This window comes from Parus major, chromosome 1A (genome assembly GCF_001522545.3).
Source record: "Parus major isolate Abel chromosome 1A, Parus_major1.1, whole genome shotgun sequence".
NCBI lineage: Eukaryota > Metazoa > Chordata > Aves > Passeriformes > Paridae > Parus > Parus major.
Window position 1 is genome coordinate 1,299,734 of NC_031773.1, and position 22,465 is coordinate 1,322,198.

Here is a 22,465-nt window from a genome sequence, read left to right on the forward strand (position 1 = left end):
CTTCTTCTGAGTTCTGGGAAGGATTTTTATTTATTTTTTTTTTCCTGTTTGGTGTTTCCCAATGTGCTTCACCGAATTTTCCTTTAAAACAGGGAAGATCACAGGTCAGTGGAGACACTTCCATCAATCTACAGCAAACCAAAAACTCACCCCAACTTCTCCTCAGAGTCCTCCAGGATACTGAGCTGGACCTTCCCAAAAAAATACCCTCAAAACCTCCCTGCAGGATTTCTCTGGGTCTGAGAGGGATGGATTTGCAAAAGAACCTTAAATCTCCCAGTCTTGTTGGGCTTAGTGGAAGAGAAAGGAATAAAATTCCTGAAGTCAGTCACGGTCCTGATGCCCAAGAGTAAAAGTATAATGAAAATAAATACATTCAGTATTTATATATGAAATACATTCAGTAAAAAATAAAAATAAATACAGTTAAACAGATCCTGAGCAATCATTTTTCTGACAATTATAGATAAAAGTGGGGTTTTTTGAGGGCTGTTTGTTTAACAGATTGGTTTGCAAAGCAAGAGGAGCAGCCCACAGGTCTGGAAGGCAAAAAATGAAAGAATTTTGCCCAAGGGAATCCAGAGGAAGGTGGGAATGGGAACATCCATGGGAATGATGAAGAGTTTTCAAATCCGGGGTGAAGAGTGGGAAAGAAAAAGGGACAAGCACCAGGATAATCAGATTCAGCCCGATTTCTCCACAATTCCTGGTTATTTAAGAGCCATTCCCCCAAATCCCAGAGGAATTTAAGCGCTGGTGAGATCAGAGTGACCCAACGGTGTCCTCAAACCTTGGCTGGGATTTTGAGTCCCCACCCCATAATTTTGACAATTCTTTTTCCCCTTCCAGAGCAGGGCAAAGTGTCACCTCTGTCACTCCGAGGAGGAGCAGGGAGGACTTTCTGCTCTCCATCTTTGCCATCAGGGAATGATTTTCTCCAGGAAGAGATAAAAGGACTTTAATGGGATGAACCAACTGGACTGGCCAGCAGGCTCCTTAGAGCCATTCCCATAAAACCCCGATTTCCTGGCATTACTCACGCGGGATCCTGCCTGTAAAACAGTTTGAAAGCTTTGCTAATTAGGTCACTTATTTACATGACAATCCCCTGCGTTTAGGGCTGGTGGGTGGGAGGAAGGAAAGACGGAATGAGAGTAATTAGCCTAATGATGATGGTGAGTTAAGTGCTGACCCCAGGGCACCCGATCGATCCCGGCACAGATTCCCGGTGTTGTCTCCCACAACAACCCATAAATGAGCAGCCAGGGCAGGGAAACAAAGTCTCCTTTCCTCATCCCATTAAATACTTGATGGAAAGCGCTGAGGCTGGGGAATGCTGCAATCCATGGGAAAAGCTTCACTGCAGACATTCCAGAAGTCAAAAAAAAGCTCTGGAAGGCACCGGGAGATCACTTTGATGGAAAACCAGGAGTTTTCAGGTGACTGGTGACTGTGTGGTTTCAATCCCCGAGCTCCAGCAAAGCGGAGCCATTTTTAAAGGATGAAATTTTCGTGCCAAAATCCTAAAATAAACCAAAATAATCCTCATGCTCAGTTGAATCAAACCAGGCATTTTTTCTCTGTAAAGTTCCCTGATGGTCTTGAAGGTGTTTTAACACTTTGCTATCCCAATTTCTCCATGGTTTTAGTCCTCCAGAAGTCAACTCAGCCTAGAGGGACGCAGCTGGACTCTTGTCCTCTGCCTGCTCTGCTCAGCTCTTGCCTTTAGAATCCTGGAATGGTTTGGGTTGGAAGGGACCTTCCAATCCCATGGGACACCTCCCACTATCCCAGGTTACTCCAAGCCCCAATGTCCAGCCTGGCCTTGGACATTCCAGGGATCCAGGGGCTGCTCTGGGAATTCCAGCCCAGGCAGGAATTCCTTCCCCAGATCCCATCCATCCCTGTCCTCTGGCAGTGGGAGCCATTCCCTGTGTCCTGTCCCTCCAGGCCTTGTCCCCAGTCCCTCTCCAGCTCTCCTGGAGCCCCTTTAGGTCCTGGAATGTGCTGGAAGCTCTCCCAGATGTTTGCAGCAGCTTTGCAAAGTCCGAGTCCATTTCTAGTTCTACCAAAGCTATAAATGGTGATTAATTAGCATTAATTAATAATTATAATTATTAATAATAAAGTAAAAATTATACTAAAATAATAACGCTAAAACAATAATTAATAATAAATAATAAAGTAATAAAAATAAATAATAATTAATTACTTGATCACCCCTGGTTTGGTTTGGACTTGGCAGATCCCCTTTCACTCTGGGTGAGGCTTGTGGAGCTCCCTGTCCTTGCTCAAGGGCATTCCCACCTGGGAAACCCAGGAGAACCAGGCAAGGACCTCGTTCCTCCATTAAACACCACCCCAAGCTCGCTGTGTGGTTTGGAGCAGCCTGAGGAGAACACTGGGAATCTCTGAGCATCCCAGAGCAGGAACAGGCTGAGCCCTGGGATGGACAGAAACATCTGTGGACATGAGGCCAAGCAGATAAAATGTCCAGGAAGAACTTTTCCTTCTTTTCCTCTGCTTCTCCTCAGAACCAGCGAGATCTGAGTGATTTTGTCCAGCACCAGCAGCTCCCAGGCCGGGTTAATTCCTGCAGCCAGGAATTAAAGCATCCACGGGGGCACAGCAGGTTGGGATGGCCACAAAAAGGAGGTGGGGCAGCTGGCCAGGATTTGTGTTCTTCCAGAAGAGCCCCAACCACTCAGGCAATGGGAAAGAGGAAATATTGGAAAATAAGGCTATTTATGAAGCTTAAATAAAAAGCTGTCGTTTAGATTAAGTCATATTGAAGCAGCAGATACTCACCAAATAAAGCACTCAAGATTTACCTTTTTAATTTAATGGCAGATGGTTTGCATTTGGTGGAAATGTGCAGCTTTTTCTGGTTTAGACAGAAATTTACTTTTGTTGCGATAACAAAGCCACAGCATTCACAAAGTCCTTCGCCTGCCCCATGGCAGGCCCGTGTTGGTCATCTTTAATCTGGCTTTTAAATAAGGTTCTCTATTAAAATATCTTAAAAAAAAAATCTATTCCCCGTGAGCAATCAATACAGCAAGATGTGCTACAAGTTCAGTGACAGGAGATAAAAAAAATAAGAAATCAGCTGCAGCTTGAGAGAAATAGAGCCCCATTTAAGAGCTGAATTCAGTCCATTAGTGGGTTAAACACAAAGCCCTGCCTGAGCTCAGCACTGCTGGGTGGCCTGGCTGAGAAATGAGAGGCAGCAATTTCCCCTCCACGCCGGGCCTGATTTCCATTTGTGCTGAAACCCCTCTGCACCGCTCTGGAGGGGCCTTAAAGTGACTTTAAATGACAGCTCCCTGTGGCAGAAAGGGTTCCAGTGTCCATTTTAAAGTCATCATTCCCGGAGTGGGGCAGGATGCTCCCTCTCCACCATCAAAGGCCATTCCAGGCTCAGGGAAGCAAAGGAGAGGCTGATGATCCTCTCGGGGCAAAGTGGCCCAGGATGGTCTGGATGCTCTAATGGTCCTCAGTGAGCTTGGAAAAGCATTTTGAGATCCATGGCTGGAAAATGAGATGCAAATGATCAGTGTTATCATTAACAAAGCCAGCTAGTGGCAGAGAAACTCAGGATTTTAGGAAAAAGCTGTAGCAAACCTCAATTTTTCCTCCCCTGCTTTTGAATGAAGCTGTAGCTCACCCAAACTGGGACTGTGGGGAAGCACTGCAGAGCAAAAGGTGAAAACATCTTCCACACCCCCTCAGAATTTGGGGTGAACGGGAGAAAATATCGGCTGAGGACATGAGACAAAGCAGTGAAGGAGGACAAATGGCCTCAGGATCTGCTCCTGAAGAGATTTTCTCTTTGTGAGGAGGTCCCTCCTCAGGCTGGTGGCTGTTTTTCCAGTTAGAACTGGAAATGCATTCAAATGCTGCTCTTCATCAGGGATGACCCAGACAAGGCCCACACACAGAAGGTGAACACGACACACGGAGCAAATAAAGATTTCTCCACACAAAGGGGCTGAGGGAAGAGCAGCTGCTGAGCTGTGGCAGCCATGGACACACGGTACAAATGCAAAAAGTTTAATTCCAAGAAACCTTCTGGAAGAGAAAGACAATTCTGTTTTATCTGAGATGGAGGAGAGCTCAGAGCCTAAAGGGGCTCCAGGAGAGCTGGGGAGGGACTGGGGACAAGGCCTGGAGGGACAGGACACAGGGAATGGCTCCCACTGCCAGAGGGCAGGGATGGATGGGATCTGGAGAAGGAATTCCTGGCTGGAATGGAATTCCCAGAGCAGCCCCTGGATCCCTGGAATGTCCAAGGCCAGGTTGGACATTGGGGCTTGGAGCAGCCTGGGATGGTGGGAGGTGTCCCTGCCATGGATGGGGTGGCACTGGATGGGCTTTGACGTCCTTTCCCACCCAAACCATTTAATTCCATGACAAAGCAATTCCAAACTCCAAGTTTAAGCCTTTCAGTCATTCCCTGGTGGTCACAACAATCTGAAGCCACAAGATGCCAAGAGCAGCTGAATTTAAAAGGCAGCTCCAACTCTAGAAGCCAACAGCTCATCTTCATCCTCCTCCCTACACACAGCAAGCAGTGGTCTTAAAAACGTTAAAAATCATCAAAAAGGTTGTCCCAGCTCCTTCATGGCTCATAATTATTCCTTCTCTAAAATATTCAGGGAACCTCAGAAGCTCCACAAAGGAAAAGGATGAGGTTGTGTTCTGTCTGCATCTGACAAAGCACAGAAGATGAGGAGGGGAAACCCGACTTCCATTTTCCTATGAAACCCCTTTAAAATTGACTCGACTTCCTCAGCAAATTCACCTTCTGCCAGCAACTTTAATCCTTAAACGGTTATTGTTAAAAAGGAGTTTTTATTCCCTCAAAAGACAAGAGCAGAAGGAAATGACTTTGTCATATCTGACTGGTTCGGGAAACACAAAATCCAATTCTGAAGGGGAGCAGATAAGGGCAGAGCCATGGAAGAGCCATCAGCTCAGCAAACACCAAATAATGAACAGTGCAGAGGTTGCCCAGCGTGATAAAACTCTCCATTAGCACGGCTGGGTTTAAATGAGGGATAATTGTGGCACGTCCGCAGCCAAAGATTATTGAATTTTTATATCTGGGAAGGGGACTTTGACAGCCTCACCCCAAAACCACCAGCAGGGTCAGGGCCTCTTTTTAAGATTTCCCAAAATCAGACTTGCCCAGCTCCATCTTGTGCTTTCTGGGTGTTCAGAGCTGTGCCTGTAAATTCCCTGTTTGCATCCAAGGAAAAACCGCTGCCTTCCCCCAGGGCCACCACCTCCACTCATGGGCTTGTTGGCATTCAGGAATTTCTGGAGTTACACCAAAAATTCAGGTCCTGATCACTCACTGAACACTTGGGTGATGCCCTCAGTGGGACCAGGATTGAATCTCAAGTTGCTGGGGCAGAAAAGAGAAACAATCAAAGGATGAAAAGTTAATTTATAAGCACGAGGTCAGGACAGCCTCTGTTACTTCCTACCAGTGCCCCTTATTCTCCTTGCTCCAGACAATCCTGGCATTTGTGTACAGACATTTTAGGATGAAGTTATTACAAAGGAAGATGAATTTTTATTGTCAGGAGGATGCTGCCAAGTGAAATATTACATTTTGTGCTTTTATGTTTATTCACCACTGTGTGGAACGTCCTCTCTGAGGCCTGAAAGTCGCGCTCGTGCCCTTTAATATCTGGAAAATATTGATTTATTAAAAAACCCGAGTTTCAACCAGACCTGAAATTATAAATGATGTTTTATTTTAACAGCTCTGACTGTTAGAACATAAATCCTCCAACTCTCCTAGTAACTAAATAAATATTTGGCTACTGAACTTTGATAGCATTTCCCACTGGGTTTTGTTTAATTTTGTTATTTGTTTAGACTCCTCTAAAGCGAGAACAGAGCAAGTGTTGTCACCCAGGTATTGAGAAGTCAAGGTCTGGGTTATAGGAAAATTAAAGCTACCTGGAGTAATTAGGGTTTTAATTGTTAACTGATTGTATAACCTTAATTATCCTTCTGGATCCAAAGGATCTGATCATGGAAAGCTGAGTGAGGGGTTTAAAGTCCAGCTCTAGAGCAGAATTAGAAGCCATAGGATGGATTTCAGTCACCCAGAGAAGCTCTGCTGCCAAGGGACAATGATTTAATGGACATAAAACACTGTGACTTTATTCAGCACCAGCAAATTTCCCTCATGAATTCCGCCCCCAAAAAAAATAAGAGAAGTCTGAGCTGATTTTCAATTCCCAACTCCCAGGAGAGCTCAGCTGCCCACAGTCCTGGGCATCTCCAGGATTCTGCTCCTGATTTCCAAAGCAAACTGCAGAAATCCCCTCTATCCTCACCACATTCCCCTGAGTCCCAGGATCCCCTCGAGCTCTGTGGAATTTTTATTCCATGCTTTTGCTTTTCCAGCTCCTCAGATGTTTCCTTGCACACCCTGAGACAGCAGGGGATTTGTAAAACACGCAAGGTTTAATTCCAGGGATCCTGGGCAGGAGGAAGAGCTCAAACCAAGACAAAGGCCACCTCACCAGGGTGACAGACATTTGAGGATGAAGTTATTACAAAGGAAGGTGAACTTTTATTGTCAGGAGGATGCTGCCAAATGAAATATTATATTTTGTGCTTTTATGTTTATTCACCACTTCGTGGAATGTCCTCTCCAAGGCCTGAAAGTCGCGCTCGTGCCCTTTAATATCTGGAAAATATTGAATTTTGGGAATCTTGGCAGGTGAGACCCAACCTCTGGTCCTGGGCTGAGATGGTGACAGAGCTGTGGGTGATTCCTCATGAATTAATGGCAGTGGAGAGGTTTCTCTGGGAAGCAGCAGAGCTGAGGTCAGCCCATGCCAAGCTTTTTGTGGATGGGCCTCTGAGCAGGCCCCACTGACCGCAGTGAGGAGAGAAACCACACTAATCACATCCCCAGCCCTTTCCATCCAGCCAGAAATCCCTGTTCCTGAGGGGAGGAGTGAGAGCTGGAGAGCAGGAGAATGAAATGGCCCCTGGCAGGCAGGAGCAGCGCTGGGCTCTCCGGGCTCTGCCCTCCTGGCACCTCACTTCACCCAGGGTGACATCAGGGACACACCCAGGGGGACATTCCTCATTAAATCCCCTCCGATTGCTCCTGGAATTTCTAACCACATCTCCTTTTAAATATTCCAGTTGGCCTTGGGATTTCTAACACAGGTCTCTTCTTAAATGTTCAGCGGCCTGGTGATGCTTCGATGCTCTGGAGCAGGTGAAACCTGCCTGGCACTGCTTCCTGCTCCTGGGAATGCCATCAGCAGGCACTGCTGGGAAGCTCCAGGGCTGAAAGACTTTTCCAGGTTGGAAGTGATATTCCTGGGGCCCTCCCATGGTGCCCCCATGAAGAACAAAGAGACGAAGCCGCTTCGCTCTCTGCTTCCCTCTGACATAAACCTCCTTGGAAAGTGGGAACAAAATGCGCTCATTCCTGCTAAAATCCAGTATTTCTGCTGTTCCCATCCCCAGGCAGAGGTTTCCCATGGAAATTACTCACTCTGGGATGCTGAGAGGCTGGAGAAAGCTGCCTTGGTGCGTCCTGCCAGCCACTCCAGGCTCTCGTGCAGGTTGGCCAAGGCCTTGAGGTCGCTGACGTCCCGCAGGATCTCCTGCTGCGGGATCAGTTTGTCTCCCAAATTCCCAATCAGAACTTCGGATTCTTTGCCAAAAGCAGCCCTGGAATGGAAAGCAAAGCCCCCTCAGGAATGTGGAATCAGGGACAGCAGGAGGAGGCCTCAGTTACACCTCAGGGAAGCTCAGCCCGGCCCTTGCGGGACCATCCCAGGGATGTTTTCTGAGGGAATTCCAGAGAAAAACCCAGGGAGGTCTTTCCCATCCTTCTCCTTGCATTTGCAATCCTGGAATCCCACCTCACTCCTCAGAGTCCCAAACTCCCACCCCTCCTCACCCCACAGGGAATTCACACCTTGCAGGCGTTTCCCCGTGTCTCCCTGGGATTTCCATAAATAACACTTTTCCATCTTTCCCTGGAAATCAGCTCTTCCAATCCCTGATTGACTTATTTTTCCCCACATCCATTTAAACAAGTTCCTGGTGAAACCCCAGTGCCTGATCATGACAGATAAATGATTTGAATATCATTAATTATTTGACTGCCAAGGAGATCCCACCTGGTGAAAAATAATGACCAAGAGAAATGTGTTTAACCCAAAAAAGCTGGAAAAAATATTTTCCATCCAGATTTCGATTTCCCAATCCTTGTCTCCATGAAGAAGAATGTTTGGTTGCTTCCCAGAAGTATTCTCATATCAAATATTCTCATTTTGCAGGTAAAAGAGGAGACTCCACATGACTTTTTGGGCTTCAGTAGAATGGAAAAAAATCAGGACACAGCTCCTACATCCAATTCCAAGAGCTGCCAGCTGAACCTGGGTGGATTCACTGCCAGGCTCAAAGTGAGGCACATTTCCCCTGTTCCTCAGCATACTTTTTCCATCATTAACTGCTCTTTTGTTGGGAATTTGAATTCCACTTCCATCCAACTCTGCAAATCTCCATGTCCTGCCATCAGCTCTTTTCTGAGCTCACCATGAGGAAGCACCAGAAGAGCTCCAAGGAGAGCAGCAAAATCACCCCAACATTGGCACTTTCTGGTCAGTCTGAGCAGTTTTCATGCCAGATTTTATCCCCAGATTTGTGGGAATTCACTGGCACTTGAGAAAAAAAACACAAACCAAAAAAAGCCTCCCTTAAAAAGAACTTTTTGAGATTAACAATGCCATTTGTAGGATTAATGAAACTGGAGATTCTTCATGTATTAGGGGCCAGAATTTATGTAATCCTCAAAAATAACCCCCAAACTGAGCCCAAATCCTCCAAAACTTCTTTACCTTCCTGAGACAAGCAAAAGCAGAAGGAAACTTCTGGGATATGGAGGGAAGACCCAGGTTTTACACCCCTGGGGTGAAACTCCTGATAATAACAGGATTTATTCATTTGTGCTTGGGATGAGGCAGATTTTCCTGTGGGAAAATGTCTAAAAACCCCTTTAATATAAAGGAGCAGACTGAGCAAATGGAAATGATTCACACCTATGGAAAACTCCACAGATTCACAGTCCCATGATGGGGGAAAAAAGTGTTCCCAAAGGGGAAAAAGGGCTCCAATTTGCTGCCAATTGTACAAGCCTGTCCTTTCACCTTTTAGAAGTATTGTGGATATAATAAATGGAGCCTGAGGGATTGGAGAAGGAGATCTTTTATACCTGAGAGAGAAAGAAACAAGGGAAGAGAGCCAGAAAAGCTGAGAATGGGAGAGCTCAGAGGGAAGGGAAAAGCCTCCCATGAAGGCCTCAGGAAAGGACCTGTGGTGGGAAAAACATGGAGACAGCAAAAGAGAATAGAAATAATGGAAACTTTCAAGCCCAACAGTGCAAAAAAAAAAAAAAATAAAATGCTGGCGGATGTCTGGAACAGGAGCTGGAGCAACCTGAGATTCAGCTTTTGAGGAAAACCTTGGCTGCCCAGAGAGGGGGAACAAGGGAACATCAACCCCATCCCAAGGCAGGGAAAGATGGCAGAGAAGCTGGGGCTGTCCCTGGATCCCTGGAAGTGTCCAAGGCCAGGCTGGATGAGGCTTGGAGCATTCTGGGATGGTGTGAGGTGTCCCTGCCCATGGCTCTGGATCCATGGATCTGGATGGGCTTTGAGGTCCCTTCCAACCCAAACCATTCTGGAATTCTGGGATTCTTTCCCAATTCCACTTTCTGGGTTTGCCCAGACTTTATTTACACAACAGGAATTTGCAGCACCTTGATCCCTTTGGAAAACGCTGAAGTGATTCAAGGTGTGACCTGTCCCAGGAGCTCTGTCCCAACCTCCTGAATTTATCACCTCCAAGCACCCTCTGGAGAAGAGCTCGTGGAGCCTTCCCAACTCCCTGCAGTGCAGAATTATCCCTCTCCTCCTGTCCCTGATCCTGGGAGCAGGGTCCAACCCCCCCGGCTGTCCCCTCCTGTCAGGGAGACAAGACAGAGCCACAAGGTCCCTCCTGATCCCCCTTTTCTCCAGGCTGAGCCCCTTCCCCAGCTCCCTCAGCTGCTCCTGGAACTCCAGATCCCTCTCCAGACCCTTCCTGTGCCACCTGCAAAAGCTGGGAAGGGTTTTTTAATTATTCCATTTAATTTAGCCCAAGAACCTGATCCCAAGTTCAGCTTCAGGAGCTTGTTGGGAGTTAAAAGTGGGAGTAAAATCCCCACAGCTCAGGTTTGGAGCTCAGCTCTACAACCAGAATTATTTTCATGGATTATTTCATCCCAAATTCCCAAAAACCTCCTGAGCTTCCCACAGCTGTGGTTTCCCCCAGGCACACAGCAGGCTTTCCCCACTTGCTGCAGAGCTGCCCCAAACCCCAGGTATTTCCACACCACCAGATCCAAGCTCTTTTCTCTTTTTTTTCTTTCCAAGCTCTTTTTCTTTTTTCCTTTTCTTTTCCAGATCCAAGTTTCTTTTGAGGAACATCTCTGGGGTTTCTCACCAGCACCTCCTCCTGGGGAATGAACTGTGGGATCTCCTTTCTCCGGAGATAAGGGCAGCCTGTTTCACACCCACCCTGCTGCCAAACAACCTCCAGAGCTCCAAATTCCAGCAGCACAGGTTGGGCTTTGCTTCCCTTCCTCCCCTCGCCAAGCTCTGAGCTCCTCAAAGATGCTCCAGCAGGTCCCTCTGGAATTCCTGCTGGAATATTAATGGGAAATTCTGCTGGTGCCTCCTGACTTCTCCTCACTCAGGAGACAGTGAGACAACGAAATCAATCTCTGCCCACAGGCAGAGGATTTTTATTTTTATTTTTTGCCAAGATTTTGTTTTGTTTGGATTCTTTTTTGTTAAACAAATGAGTTACAGGAAAGTTGGGGAGGGAAGGAAAGCTGTGCATGGGTCTCTGCCATGGGACAAAAACTGGTGGCTTTCAGGATTTGTTTAGAACTTCCAGGATTTGTTTAATTTATCAATATCCAATATGCTGCTGAGTAGTTCCATGTGCAAAAAGAACATTTTCCCAAATTTCATCAGCAGCTTGAACCTTCTTTTCCAGGAAGGGACGTGTAGTCCTGCCCTGCTGGGGCAGAATCGGGGCCTGTGAACATCAAATATTGAAGTTTTAAATATCTTAGAGGTTAAATGATAACGAAATGAGCTCTCCCAAGATCTCTCTGTGAACCAAGGGATCCACAGGACCCTCTTCTCTTTGGCTCTGCTGCAGTGTCCAGGCAGAATTATTCCCAATTCATCAGCAGTGCCAAGAGAAAGAAGCAGCAGCAGCAGTGAAGAAATCATGTTCCTTTGTATTAGGAGAAAAGGCTGGGAAAAGGCTGCTTAAATGGCAAGAGAATGACAAAAAACCACAATTGGACGAGCAATTAATTTTATTTTGAAGCTTTCAGGAGGGATCTATTCAACCACCACCCATCCTGGAGGAAGTTTCTAAGCCATCAATGGCTAAATCTGGCCCAGACCAATTATTATGATTTAAATTAATGCTACAGGAGCATTCACATGGCACTGGGAGGAACTGGGGCTTAATAGATGATGCTCTGTGCAAACAGATACTGAGAAAAGATCTTTGTCCTAAAGCCTGGGCTGAAAAAAGCCACGGCACAGGAGCTTTTTGCAGGAAATTCAGCATGGATGACTTAATAGGCTTTTCCTAAAGGCTTTCCATTGGAGCTCCTCTGATCCAGTGTCACAAAATACTTCAATTAACGGCCAGGAGAATGGAATAAATGGAATAAAATGCATATTAGAATGAAAATGTAGGCTCTTGACAGCATCAGGCCATCCATTTTTGCCTGGCCATGAATTTCCATGCAGAGCCCACTGGAGCTTTGCTATCCCCCAGTGATGGATCAGGAATCCCAGGAAGAGCCAGGAGGGGCTTCCCAGCAGCTTCCCAGGTGAGGAAATGAAGGATAAACGTGGTGAGGTCTGAGGTGAGGACTGAATCCATGAAATTCAGCTCAGGGACTGCACAGAGACCCCAAGGGCTCTGCAGCCTCTCCCTGCTCCACTGGGAATGTTTTAAATCCCTGTCCGAGCTGCAAACCCTTCTGTGACCCCACAGATCCCGTCCTCTCCAGGCTGCATCCTCCCTGTCACGGGGCTTCCAGGCAGGGAAGGAGGAAAATGACAATCTGGGCAAATTAGACTTGTTATTTTCAACAGCTTCTCCTCCTCCTCCTCCAGTTTTACAGCCAAGTGCCAATCAAGGAAGTGATGAATAGGGATGGGAATGTGCAGGCTTTGGAATCTCACAGGAGCTGAGCCATTCCCAGCATGCAGGGAAAGGGAATCTGCCTCTTTCCAGGCTTTCACTGGCATGGAAGGTAGGAACAACCTGGTTTTTGGACACAAAGAGTCGTCTCCAAAAGAATTCCTGCTGGAAATAATCAGAATTTTTCATTTGTTCTCCTGAGTTAGTTCCTGGAGTTGGGATGGAGGGGAAGCTGCACCAGGTCATGGCTCAAATTAAAGATTCCTTTGACAGCATTAATTTTGGGAATTCCTGCCCAGTACAACCAGCTGGGTCAGAAAATGCTGCTCCCTTCACCACGAGGGTGATCAGAGCAGCACCAACAGCAGCACAGGGATTTGCCAGGATTCCAAACAATCCTTTCCTTCCCCAATCCCAGGCACTTCCCTGGCTTGGATCACAAAGACAACTCTCCAAATGGCTTTGTTTGAACAGCAGAGTGAGCAGAAACTGCACCAGGAAAAGCTTAGGTTGGATATTGGGAAGATTTCTTCCCCCAAAAGGCTGCCCAGGGCAGGGGTGGAGTCCCCAGCCCTGGAGGGATTTCAAAGCCACGTGGATGTGGCACTTGGGGACATGGTCAGTGGTGGCTTTGGCAGGGCTGGAAATGCTTGGACTCAATGATCTCCAGAGTCTTTCCCATTTCCCAGATGATTCCAGGATTCTCCTCACACCTGGGCACACGACAGCTACGGAAACACCGTAAATCTGTTCCTGCTTTTTGCTGCTGCTCTCCTCAAAACCCTTTCCCAACTTCCCACAATATTTTACCTTATAAAATCCTCCTCCTCCTCTCTCTTGGGCCTCAGCTGCTTGGGCTGAGCCATGTTGCTCCAGTTGGGCAGGGATTTCAGGAGCCTGCTGATATCATCGTCCTTGGCCCAGGACGCGCTGATCACCAGCTTCTCATCCGACTGCACGATGGTCCTGCAGGGAAAACACCAACAACCACCTCAGAGAGGAGCAAGCTGAGCTTCTAGTGCCACTTTTAATTTAATTCTGTATTATCCACTGAATTCCATTTCACACAAAGGGGGATTTAGCAGTGAGGAAAGGATCCAGAGGGGAATTCCACACAGAGCTGACACGGAGGGGACAGCAATGCGGGTGGACAGGGCAGGAAATTCCCTTAAACACACAATTCCTGATGGACTTTGAGACATCTTTTAAGGGAAAAAGAGCCATTTCCCTAAATTCCCCAACTCTGGAAATTTGGTTTGGCACCCAGGTGGAGGAGGTCACCCTGCACTGGTGTGTCCATGGATCATTTTCCTCTGGAATGTCAGCAGAGCTCAGCAGCCTCTACCCAAGGTGGGACCAGCCCTGGCTGGAAGCCACCACCCGCCCTGAGCTGGCCCAGCCTGGAGACCAGGGCTGAAGCAATGAAGGGGAATGAAGGGTCCAAGATCTTCTTCCCAAGTCATCCAAAGCATCTCCCGATGAAGATTCCAGCTAAATCCTATGTGGGAAACTGAGTCAGGGATTGCTGCGTGTTCCAATTGGGAAGAGTTTCCCTGTTTCATATTTTTGGCAGGGTAACTCATCTGAATTCCTGACTGGGAATTTCAGGAGACAAACGGGATGCTGTATTTAGGAGTCAATCCAGGACCTTAAAGATCCTCATTTCCACCCCCATCCATGGGGAAAGACACCTCCCACCATCCCAGGCTGCTCCAATTCCCATCCAGCCTGGCCTTGGACATTCCAGGGATCCAGGGGGGCAATTCCAGCCCAGGCAGGAATTCCTTCCCCAGATCCCATCCATCCCTGCCCTCTGGCAGTGGAAGCCATTCCCTGTGTCCTGTCCCTCCAGGCCTTGTCCCCAGTCCCTCTCCAGCCCTCCTGGAGCCCCTTTAGGCCCTGAAATGTTCTGGAAGCTCTCCCTGGAGCCTTCTCCTCTCCAGGTGAGCATTCCCAGCTCTCCCAGCCTGGCTCCAGGTTGGAATGGACTGAGCCAACAGAGACTCTCCCACACCCCAGCACCCCCTGACAGGGACCTGGCAGAGCCATTCCAACCCTCCTGGATCCAGGCTGGAATGCTGGGGCAGCGATGAGGTGTCAGCAGCATTCAGGTGGTGATTTGGGGAATAAATAGAAATAAAAACAACAACACCCCGAGCATCTGCGTTTTGCAAAGGAGAAGAGGAGGACAGGAGCCAGCTCTGATCCATCCCGAAGAGAACAGCTCATTTCTCATCCCACCCTTTCCTCATCCACCAGGAAAACAAGCTCGGCTCAGGAACCGCACAGGATTTGTGAAAACGGATTTGTCACATGCACTTACAAACAAATTTCCTTTCCCTTCAAGTTTCACATTCAATCTGTCACACACAAAAGGCTGAGTTTTGTTTCCAGCCACACAAGACCTTGGTGTCAACATTCCCATTTGGCCTTCTGCTGCTGGGAGGGAGTTGGTGTTTTTCCATTTGGGGGGAAAAAAAAAATAATAAAAGAAAAAGGTTTTTTATTTTTCACCAGGTTGAAAACTGAGGGGGATAAAAGAGATCCACGGCAGCCCTGACATCTGAGATGGAAAAAGGGGATTTGATGATATCTGGGCATTGCTGTGCCAAGGCAAGACAACTGTTCCAGGGAATACATCAGCCAGGGCTTTGTCCTCTGCACATTTAAATGACTGCAGTAATACTCTCCTTCCCTTGGGAGTCTATTTCACACTTGAACAAATCCAACTGTTGGATAAAAAAACTCCTGATATCGAGCTCGTGTTTTATTTTCCTCAATTTCATCCCATTACTCCCCGTTATTTCCCCTCTCAGCTCAGCTCTCTCCACGTCCACTGTTTGCTCCCTTCAATTATTTCCAGCCTTATCGTGGCCCTTCAGACATCCACGACTCCAAGGCATCTTTGGGAGTGTCCTGGTGGAGTTACACAGAGCCACCATCCTTATTTTCCTCTGTCCTCCAAATCCCAGTTGTTTGTGGAGCCAGTGCTGGGAGGAGACAGGGGAGGATTTTGGGATACTCCAACAAGCTGCAAACTCAGCCTGGTGTCCTCGCTTTTCCAGGGTCAGCGTTTTCCAAGAGCCTGATCCATGATTCCTGCTTTCCTCACCTTTTGGTGGTACCCATGGCTCCAGGGAATCCTGGAATGGTTTGGGCTGGAAGAGACCTTCAAGTCCAACTGGAGCCACGGGCAGGGACATCTCCCACTGTCCCAGGATGCTCCAAGCCCTCTCCAGCCCGGTCTTGGACACCTCCAGGGATGGGGAGTCCCCTCTGGACAAGCTCCATGGATCCAGTGAAATCAGCGAGCTCCCAAGTAATCCACGCTGGGACAGCCCCAGCACTACTTGGATCCCTTGGAATTACATCCCCACTCTTTCCCAAGGCTCCAACACCTCCTGTTTTTGATGGATTTATTCCAACCACCCCTCTCTGAGAAGATGCTGAAGAGGGTGGAACATCCCCAATCTCCACTGGACGCCCAGATTTTCCCAGCTCCCATTTCCCACATTTTATTCCAGTTTGGGTCCTTGAGTGAATTATCCCAGGATGGGTTGACATCTTTTAGTACAAATCAAAACTTTTCCTTTCACCCCCACTCCCCTTATCCCAAACTCCTTAACTTTTCCTGCTGCTGCCAGAGGGAGCTGACCTTGGCTGGATCCAGGTGCCCACCGAGCTTTTTCCATCACTCCCCTCCTGAGAGAACAGAGGGAGGAAAAATGATGGAAAAAAACCTTTTTATTGTTGAGCAGACATCAGAAAATATGGAATATCAGTCTTGGATGCCCATCCTGGATATGTCTTTCCCAAAATCCTTCCCATTCCCAGCCTGCTGGTGAGGGGGAATGTTGGAACGACAGCCTTGACGCCGTGGCCAAAATCCTGGTGTGTGCCCCACCAATCCTGCACTGGGAGGAATCGTTTCTCCGATGGGAAATAATATGGGAATATCCCTGGACACAGCTGGGGGGCTGTGGCTTTCCATTGGGAAACATCTGGAAGCCACAGGGGCGAACTGGGCTCCTCAGCCTCGTGCCAGGTGGGTTTTTGGATGGTTTTTCCCTCTTCCCGTGGGCAAGGTGATGTTTCCATGCTCAGCTCGTGCTGCCACGGGTTAAAAAGCAGCTGGGCCAGGCACCCACAGCCTGAGGGGACACCCCTGCCCCAAAAAGAGTCAAAAAGGCAACTTAAACCCCAAAAGTTCACACAAGGAGGGGAAGATGCCATTGAGAAGCAGCAAAGTGAGTGGGAAAAGCATTTCCTGGGGAATGGAAAAATCTGGTTTGGCTGCCACATTTTGGCTTAATTTAGATTAAGAGAGTTAATCTGCTCTTTTTCTCAGAAAAGGGGTGTAGATTTATTTTGCCTAGCTGGAAAGCAGGAGGGGTTTCTTTTCTTCACCATTTTGATTTTTTTTCCCCCCAAATTTAGCTGAGAGAGTTTAGACAAAGGAGTTCTGGTCACCACAAGCTGCCTCCAGAGAGGGAGCTGAGCACCTCCCGAGGATTTAATCACTTTTACAACTCTCTGAACCACATTTTGGTGATGCCCATCTCTTTTTAGGACTAAAAAGACTCATTTGGGTGAGGGATTCCTTTGCTCAGAGCCTTCAGAGAGGTTCAAAAATGAACAAGGCGAGGATGAAGATGGGGAAGAAGAGGGTGGATGCACAAGACAGAGCTTGGAGTGGACAACAAAATAAAAATACGCCACTTCAACGTGGGCATGAATAAATACTGGTGTAAAAATTGATGTAGAAAGACATAGAAATAGATTAATTTAAGCATTTGAGACAGCAAATTTTGTCAGAGAAGAGTGTTGGCAGAAGATTAAAAAGAAGGGCTCATCTTAAAGGGAGGAACTGTGAACTGGGCAGATTTCTCCTTTCAGTATCTCCAAATATCCCACAAAAATGGTTTTATACTCTGGTTTTTAACATAAAACGGTTTTTAACTCCGGAGCTGAGCTGCTCTTCTGGAAATCTGCTGGAGATGGGGGTTGGACACGACTGGAAAGTGCTGCCAGCACGGCAGGAGGTTTGGGGGCTCCATCTCCCATTTTTATTTGCATTTTCAGCCCCAGCCCCTCATCGATTAGTCAGAAATCAGAGCTGACGTTTGCAAACAGTTTGGGTGGCAAACTGGAATTGGAATTTGGACAAAAATGTGATTTGCAGGAGGCACCTCACCTACACTGAACTTCCAAAATTCGTCATCAATTAACACACGAGAGCTGCCATTTATAGGAATGTCCAATCCCATCCAGCCCCCTTAGGTTTGATATTTTTCTTTCTAAATCCCTGGAAAACACGAGCCAAATGGAGCTCAGACATGAACAATCTCAGCTGTGCATTTCCCAGTGCTGACGTCTTTCCCGAGCTGTTCCGCAGAGAGCTCTGGATAAAATCCTGCCTGGAGGAGCCTCCCTTTGGATGCTTTTCACCCACATTTGCTCCCATTCACCCTGAAGGAACAAACCCTACAAAAACACCTCTCTGGCTTCCCAAATTCTCACTCTTTGCCATCCCAAGAGCAGCCCTTGCTCCGCCAGCTTTGCCGGACGGGATCGACTCCCAGCTCCAAGGAGTTCATCCTGCTTTTAAGGAGCTGGAAATAATCCTTACTCCACCAACTTCACTGGATTTATCCATCCCAACAGCCCAGGGAAAACCCTGGAGCAAAGGGCAGGGCTGTGTGGAGCCCGGATCCCTGCAGAGGGCATAACATCCCCGCGGATGGAAGCGGGAACGCCGGGAGCCGCTCCGCTCCCCTGCATCCCCGGGAATGGATATGGATTTCTATTTCAGTCATTTGCCAGCAGCAAAACGAGAACATTTCCTGTTTTTTTCCTCTCGCTGCAATCAGGAGATGGCCAAATTAGCGTTGTCCTAATTAGCCCTCAGCAGGTGCCAAAGCCAGGAATGGCAAAGGAAGGAAGGAAGGACCCTCGAGTTCAAGCCAAACAAATCAAATCCATTGTCTGGCTCCAGGCAGCAAAGTTTTGGGTGAAAAAGGAATATTTTGGACAATGGAACACGAGCAGTTTGTAATTTCGGGGGGTGTTCAGGCAAAGTTTAGCCTCTGCTCACTGCTATTGTTAATAATAATAATAATGATGATGATGATGATGATGATGAAACCGTTTGCTGGATGAAGTTTTTCCTGAATAAAATCAGGCAATGGGAAGTAATTTCTTGGTCAGGAAGCACAAGGGCTTTTTCAGGCTAAACAGGTGTGGAGGGGATGATGTAGAGCAGCTGTTCCAGCCCACATTCCTGCAGCATCTTGTAGTGGTTTTTAATGGAATTATTTATCCCCATGGAATGGGGCATGATCCTGGTTTTCCTGTCCATTTCACAGATGGGTAACTGGGATGTCCTTAGAAGTTATTTATTGGTATTTCCCCAGGAAATCTCTGATAAATCAAGTATTTGAGGGGTTTAACCCAAAAACGTCCATGGCCAGTGGGATTGTGGTGCCTTGATCTTCCGTGCTTTGGTTGGAGAACGTTAGGGATGGATGATCCCAAAATGCCAGTGGAACAAGGACAGAACATTTGGTGACTCCCTTTTGTCAGTTTATAGAATTGTTTTGGGAAACTTTCACCAGACCCAGTGTGTGTGGATTCATGTGGTTACTGATTCCTAAAATCACGGAATCATTTAGAGGTTGGAGAAGACCTCTAGGATTGAATCCAGCCATTCCCAGCACTGCCCAGGCCACCCCTGTCCCCAGGTGCCACATCCACAGGGCTTTTAATCCCCCCAGGGACAGGGACCCAACCCCTGCCCTGGGAAACTCCTTCCAATTCCAATTAATGCCTGACAAACGTTTCAAGAAAGAAATTTTTCCTCATATCCAATCTAAATCTCTCCTGGTGCGACTTATGGCCATTTCCTCCCATCCTGAAATTCCCAAATTGCCATGAGACCCAAACACCCAAATCTCAATAGAATTAATTCAAATAAAGATGAATTCTTGCAAAAGTTGAAATGAAGAACCTGAATTACTTTACCAGAGAGCAGAAGGCACATTTAGCCATTTATTTTTAAGGCTCTTAGTGGCCAGCTTGAGGTCACCTTTTACCGTGGAATTATGGAATGGTTTGGGTTGGAAGGGACCTTCCAGTCCCATGGGACACCTCCCAGGTTACTCCAATCCCGAATGTCCAACCTGGCCTTGGACATTCCAGGGATCCAGGGGCTGCTCTGGGAATTCCAGCCCAGGCAGGAATTCCTTCCCCAGATCCCATCCATCCCTGCCCTCTGGCAGTGGAAGCCATTCCCTGTGTCCTGTCCCTCCAGGCCTTGTCCCCAGTCCCTCTCCAGCTCTCCCAGAGCCCCTTTAGGTCCTGTAAGGTCTGGACTAAGGGAAGAACTGGAGTAATTCCTAAGCTCTACCAGCCCTGTCATCCACATCTCAAGACCCTAAACCACGCTGTGATGTGGATTTTCCACCAGGAAACCACAACTCCCCACATCCCACTGATAATTATTCCAGCTTTTTTATCCCTAGAAGGAAACACCCCTCACCCAGCCCAGCAGAGACGACTCGAGAAGCAACCCCTGACGGTCATGGCTGACCCCAAAGGGCACAGCTCCCCGCTGGGCCGTGCTCCTGGGCTGTACCTGTAGGCCAGGGTGCAGGTGTCCTTGTACTCCTGGAGCTTCACACACACCATGTTGAGGAACTGGTCCGAGTACGCGCTCAGGTCGTGCATGAGGTTCATCAGGTCCTGCACCGTCTTCTCCACGATCACCGTGCTCTGGGGAGGGGACAAAAGCCCAGGTGTGAGCAGCAGCTCTCGGTGAATCTTTATCCCAGCCCTCTCCTGCTTTGCTAATTGTTGTCACAGATGCAAACGAGCAGCTGATGTTCCCCCCGTCCTGGAGAGGCTTTGCCAGCGGCTCCAGAGGCTCCTCTGCCAGAGGCTGAATAAATTCGGGAAAGGAAAAAACTGGGCAAGAAGAGGAGGAACAGTGGTTTAAGGGTTTGAGTATCAGCTCGGGAAGTCTGGATTTCTGACCCACTTCCTGAAGTTCACCAGGTCTTTCCTTCATTAGGTGAAAGCTCAAAAGGCAAAAATGTGATTTTTAGAGGTGCAGGAATTACTGAGGTTGGAAGAGACCTCCCAGACCATCATTTGATCCAACCTCTGATCAATCCCCACCTTGTCACTCCAAACAGAGCCAGGAGTGCCACTAAAACCCCTAATGAGCAGCTTTGGTTTCCTCCAGCCTGCAGGAGGTAACAAATATCCAACAATGTCCAAGACTTCCACAGCTCCATGTTAATTCTGGGATTTCTGAGACCCCCCCAAGGCGACTTGGCACAGTTTGGATTTATTTTGCCCACTGTGTTTGATTTTGTCACTGCAAACAAGACAGAGGGGATGTCCTGGAAGTCCCAGGTTGATATAAATTGAATTATTAAGAGTCTGAGTAGAGTGAAGGGTTACTCCTGACCTGCAGCAAAGGCAAAGGAAGATACTGAAGCATTTGGGACCCCTGGCTGATATGAGAAATTCTGGATTTAAATTATATGGGAGGATCCCAGGGATTTGGAAAGAGCCCCCCTCCCTCTGTGTCCATCACGATGTGAGGAGAAGTTGGTGACTCAGAGCAAAATCTCATCAACCCCCAAATCACCACCTCTGTCACCTCCCCATGAGCCAAATTTCCACTTCTCCCCTGATTTCCTGATTAAAGCACGGCAACATCTCCCTGATCCCTGATCCTGTTCCTCCCCTCAGGGACAGGAATTCATCCTGCTCCGTTCCCTGTCCCTGACTTGGTAAAAAAGCACCTTCCAACCTCATCCTCATTGGGAACTCTCCCAAATCCTTGGGATAAGGGTTCCCCGAAAGCTCAGGCACTGTCTGTGCTGTTCCTGGTACGTTCTTGGCTTCCAACTGCACTTGGAGATAAAAGCTCATCCCATTCCACCCCCATCCATGGCAGGGACACCTCCCACCATCCCAGCCTGCTCCAAGCCCCATCCTTGGACTTGGACATTCCAGGGATCCAGGGGCTTCTCTGGGAATTCCAGCCCAGCCAGGAATTCCTTCCCCAGATCCCATCCATCCCTGCCCTCTGGCAGTGGGAGCCATTCCCTGTGTCCTGTCCCTCCAGGCCTTGTCCCCAGTCCCTCTCCTGCTCTCCTGGAGCCCCTCCAGGCCCTGGAATGTGCTGGAAGCTCTCCCTGGATCATTCTCCTCTCCAGGGGAACATTCCCAGCTCTCCCAGCCTGGCTCCAGAGCAGAGGGGCTCCAGCCCTGAAGCAGCTCCGTGGATTCCTCTGGATTTGCTCCAGCAGCTCCAGGTCCTGCTGCTGTTGTCCCCAGGGCTGGGGCAGCTCTGCAGGTGGGGTCTCACCTGAGCAAAGCCTGATGTGCTTTGAGATTTAAGTCAAGACCAGGATGGGCTGAGAAATGTGCTGAGGGATTAAAGTCACCATTGATCCCGCAGGAGTAAAAAAAAAAAGAAAAGAAAACCTTTTAAGATTTTATTAATAAGAAATCCTCCATAGCTCGTGCAGCAACACAGAAGACAAAAGCAATTCCTTTCCTTTTTGTGTGGATAATCAGCTTTTTTCCTTTTCCACTAGGATTTCAGTGGTGGGAGGAGGTTTCCAGCAGACCTGTGGTCTCCCACAGCTTCCCAGGAGCAGGATCTGTCCCGCCAGGAATCCTCGTGTGAACCCTCCTGGCTTGGACACCAAACCACACCAGGAGGAATCAAACCTGGCCTCAACCCAGCTCATTTCCATTTCTTTTTGTAACTCAGCATTTGGAAAAAACAACCTAAAAAACCCCCGAGTGGATGTTAAACCAGAAAGCATTGTGGTTTTTATGGAGTTTTCCCCACTTATTTTCCTCAACAACATTAAAATTCCAGCAAAGCTCCTGCTAGTATCTGGAATTTAGAATAAACCCTATTGATCTAAAGGGAACACAGAGCTACTTGAATGATTAAAAAAAAAATAATAATAATAAAAGGGAGGAAAAAAAGGAATTTCCATATGAAAGAAAGCACTGCCAGATACGTAATGGCCCTTTCCCTGCGACATCTTAACCTTTCCCAAAGCCCTGCTGCCACCTCTGCAGGTGTCCCTGGGGACACCCTGTCTGAGGAGGCATTTGGGACAGCTGGGGCCAGGCCTGGAGCTTCTCAAAGTCCCCAAAATGAAAG

General features: G+C 47.9%; 1 protein-coding gene across 1 annotated transcript in view; it reads right to left on the reverse strand.

Moving 5' to 3' along the window:
- Positions 1-22,465, reverse strand: part of EXOC4 (exocyst complex component 4) — a 294,646-nt gene that overhangs the window by 37,295 nt on the left and 234,886 nt on the right. The window contains exons 12-14 of the mRNA XM_015627621.2: positions 19,904-20,040; positions 13,081-13,236; positions 7,538-7,716 (exon numbers count right to left, since the gene is read on the reverse strand). Coding sequence (XP_015483107.1) covers positions 7,538-7,716; positions 13,081-13,236; positions 19,904-20,040 — 472 coding nt within the window. The remainder of the gene's footprint in view (positions 1-7,537; positions 7,717-13,080; positions 13,237-19,903; positions 20,041-22,465) is intronic.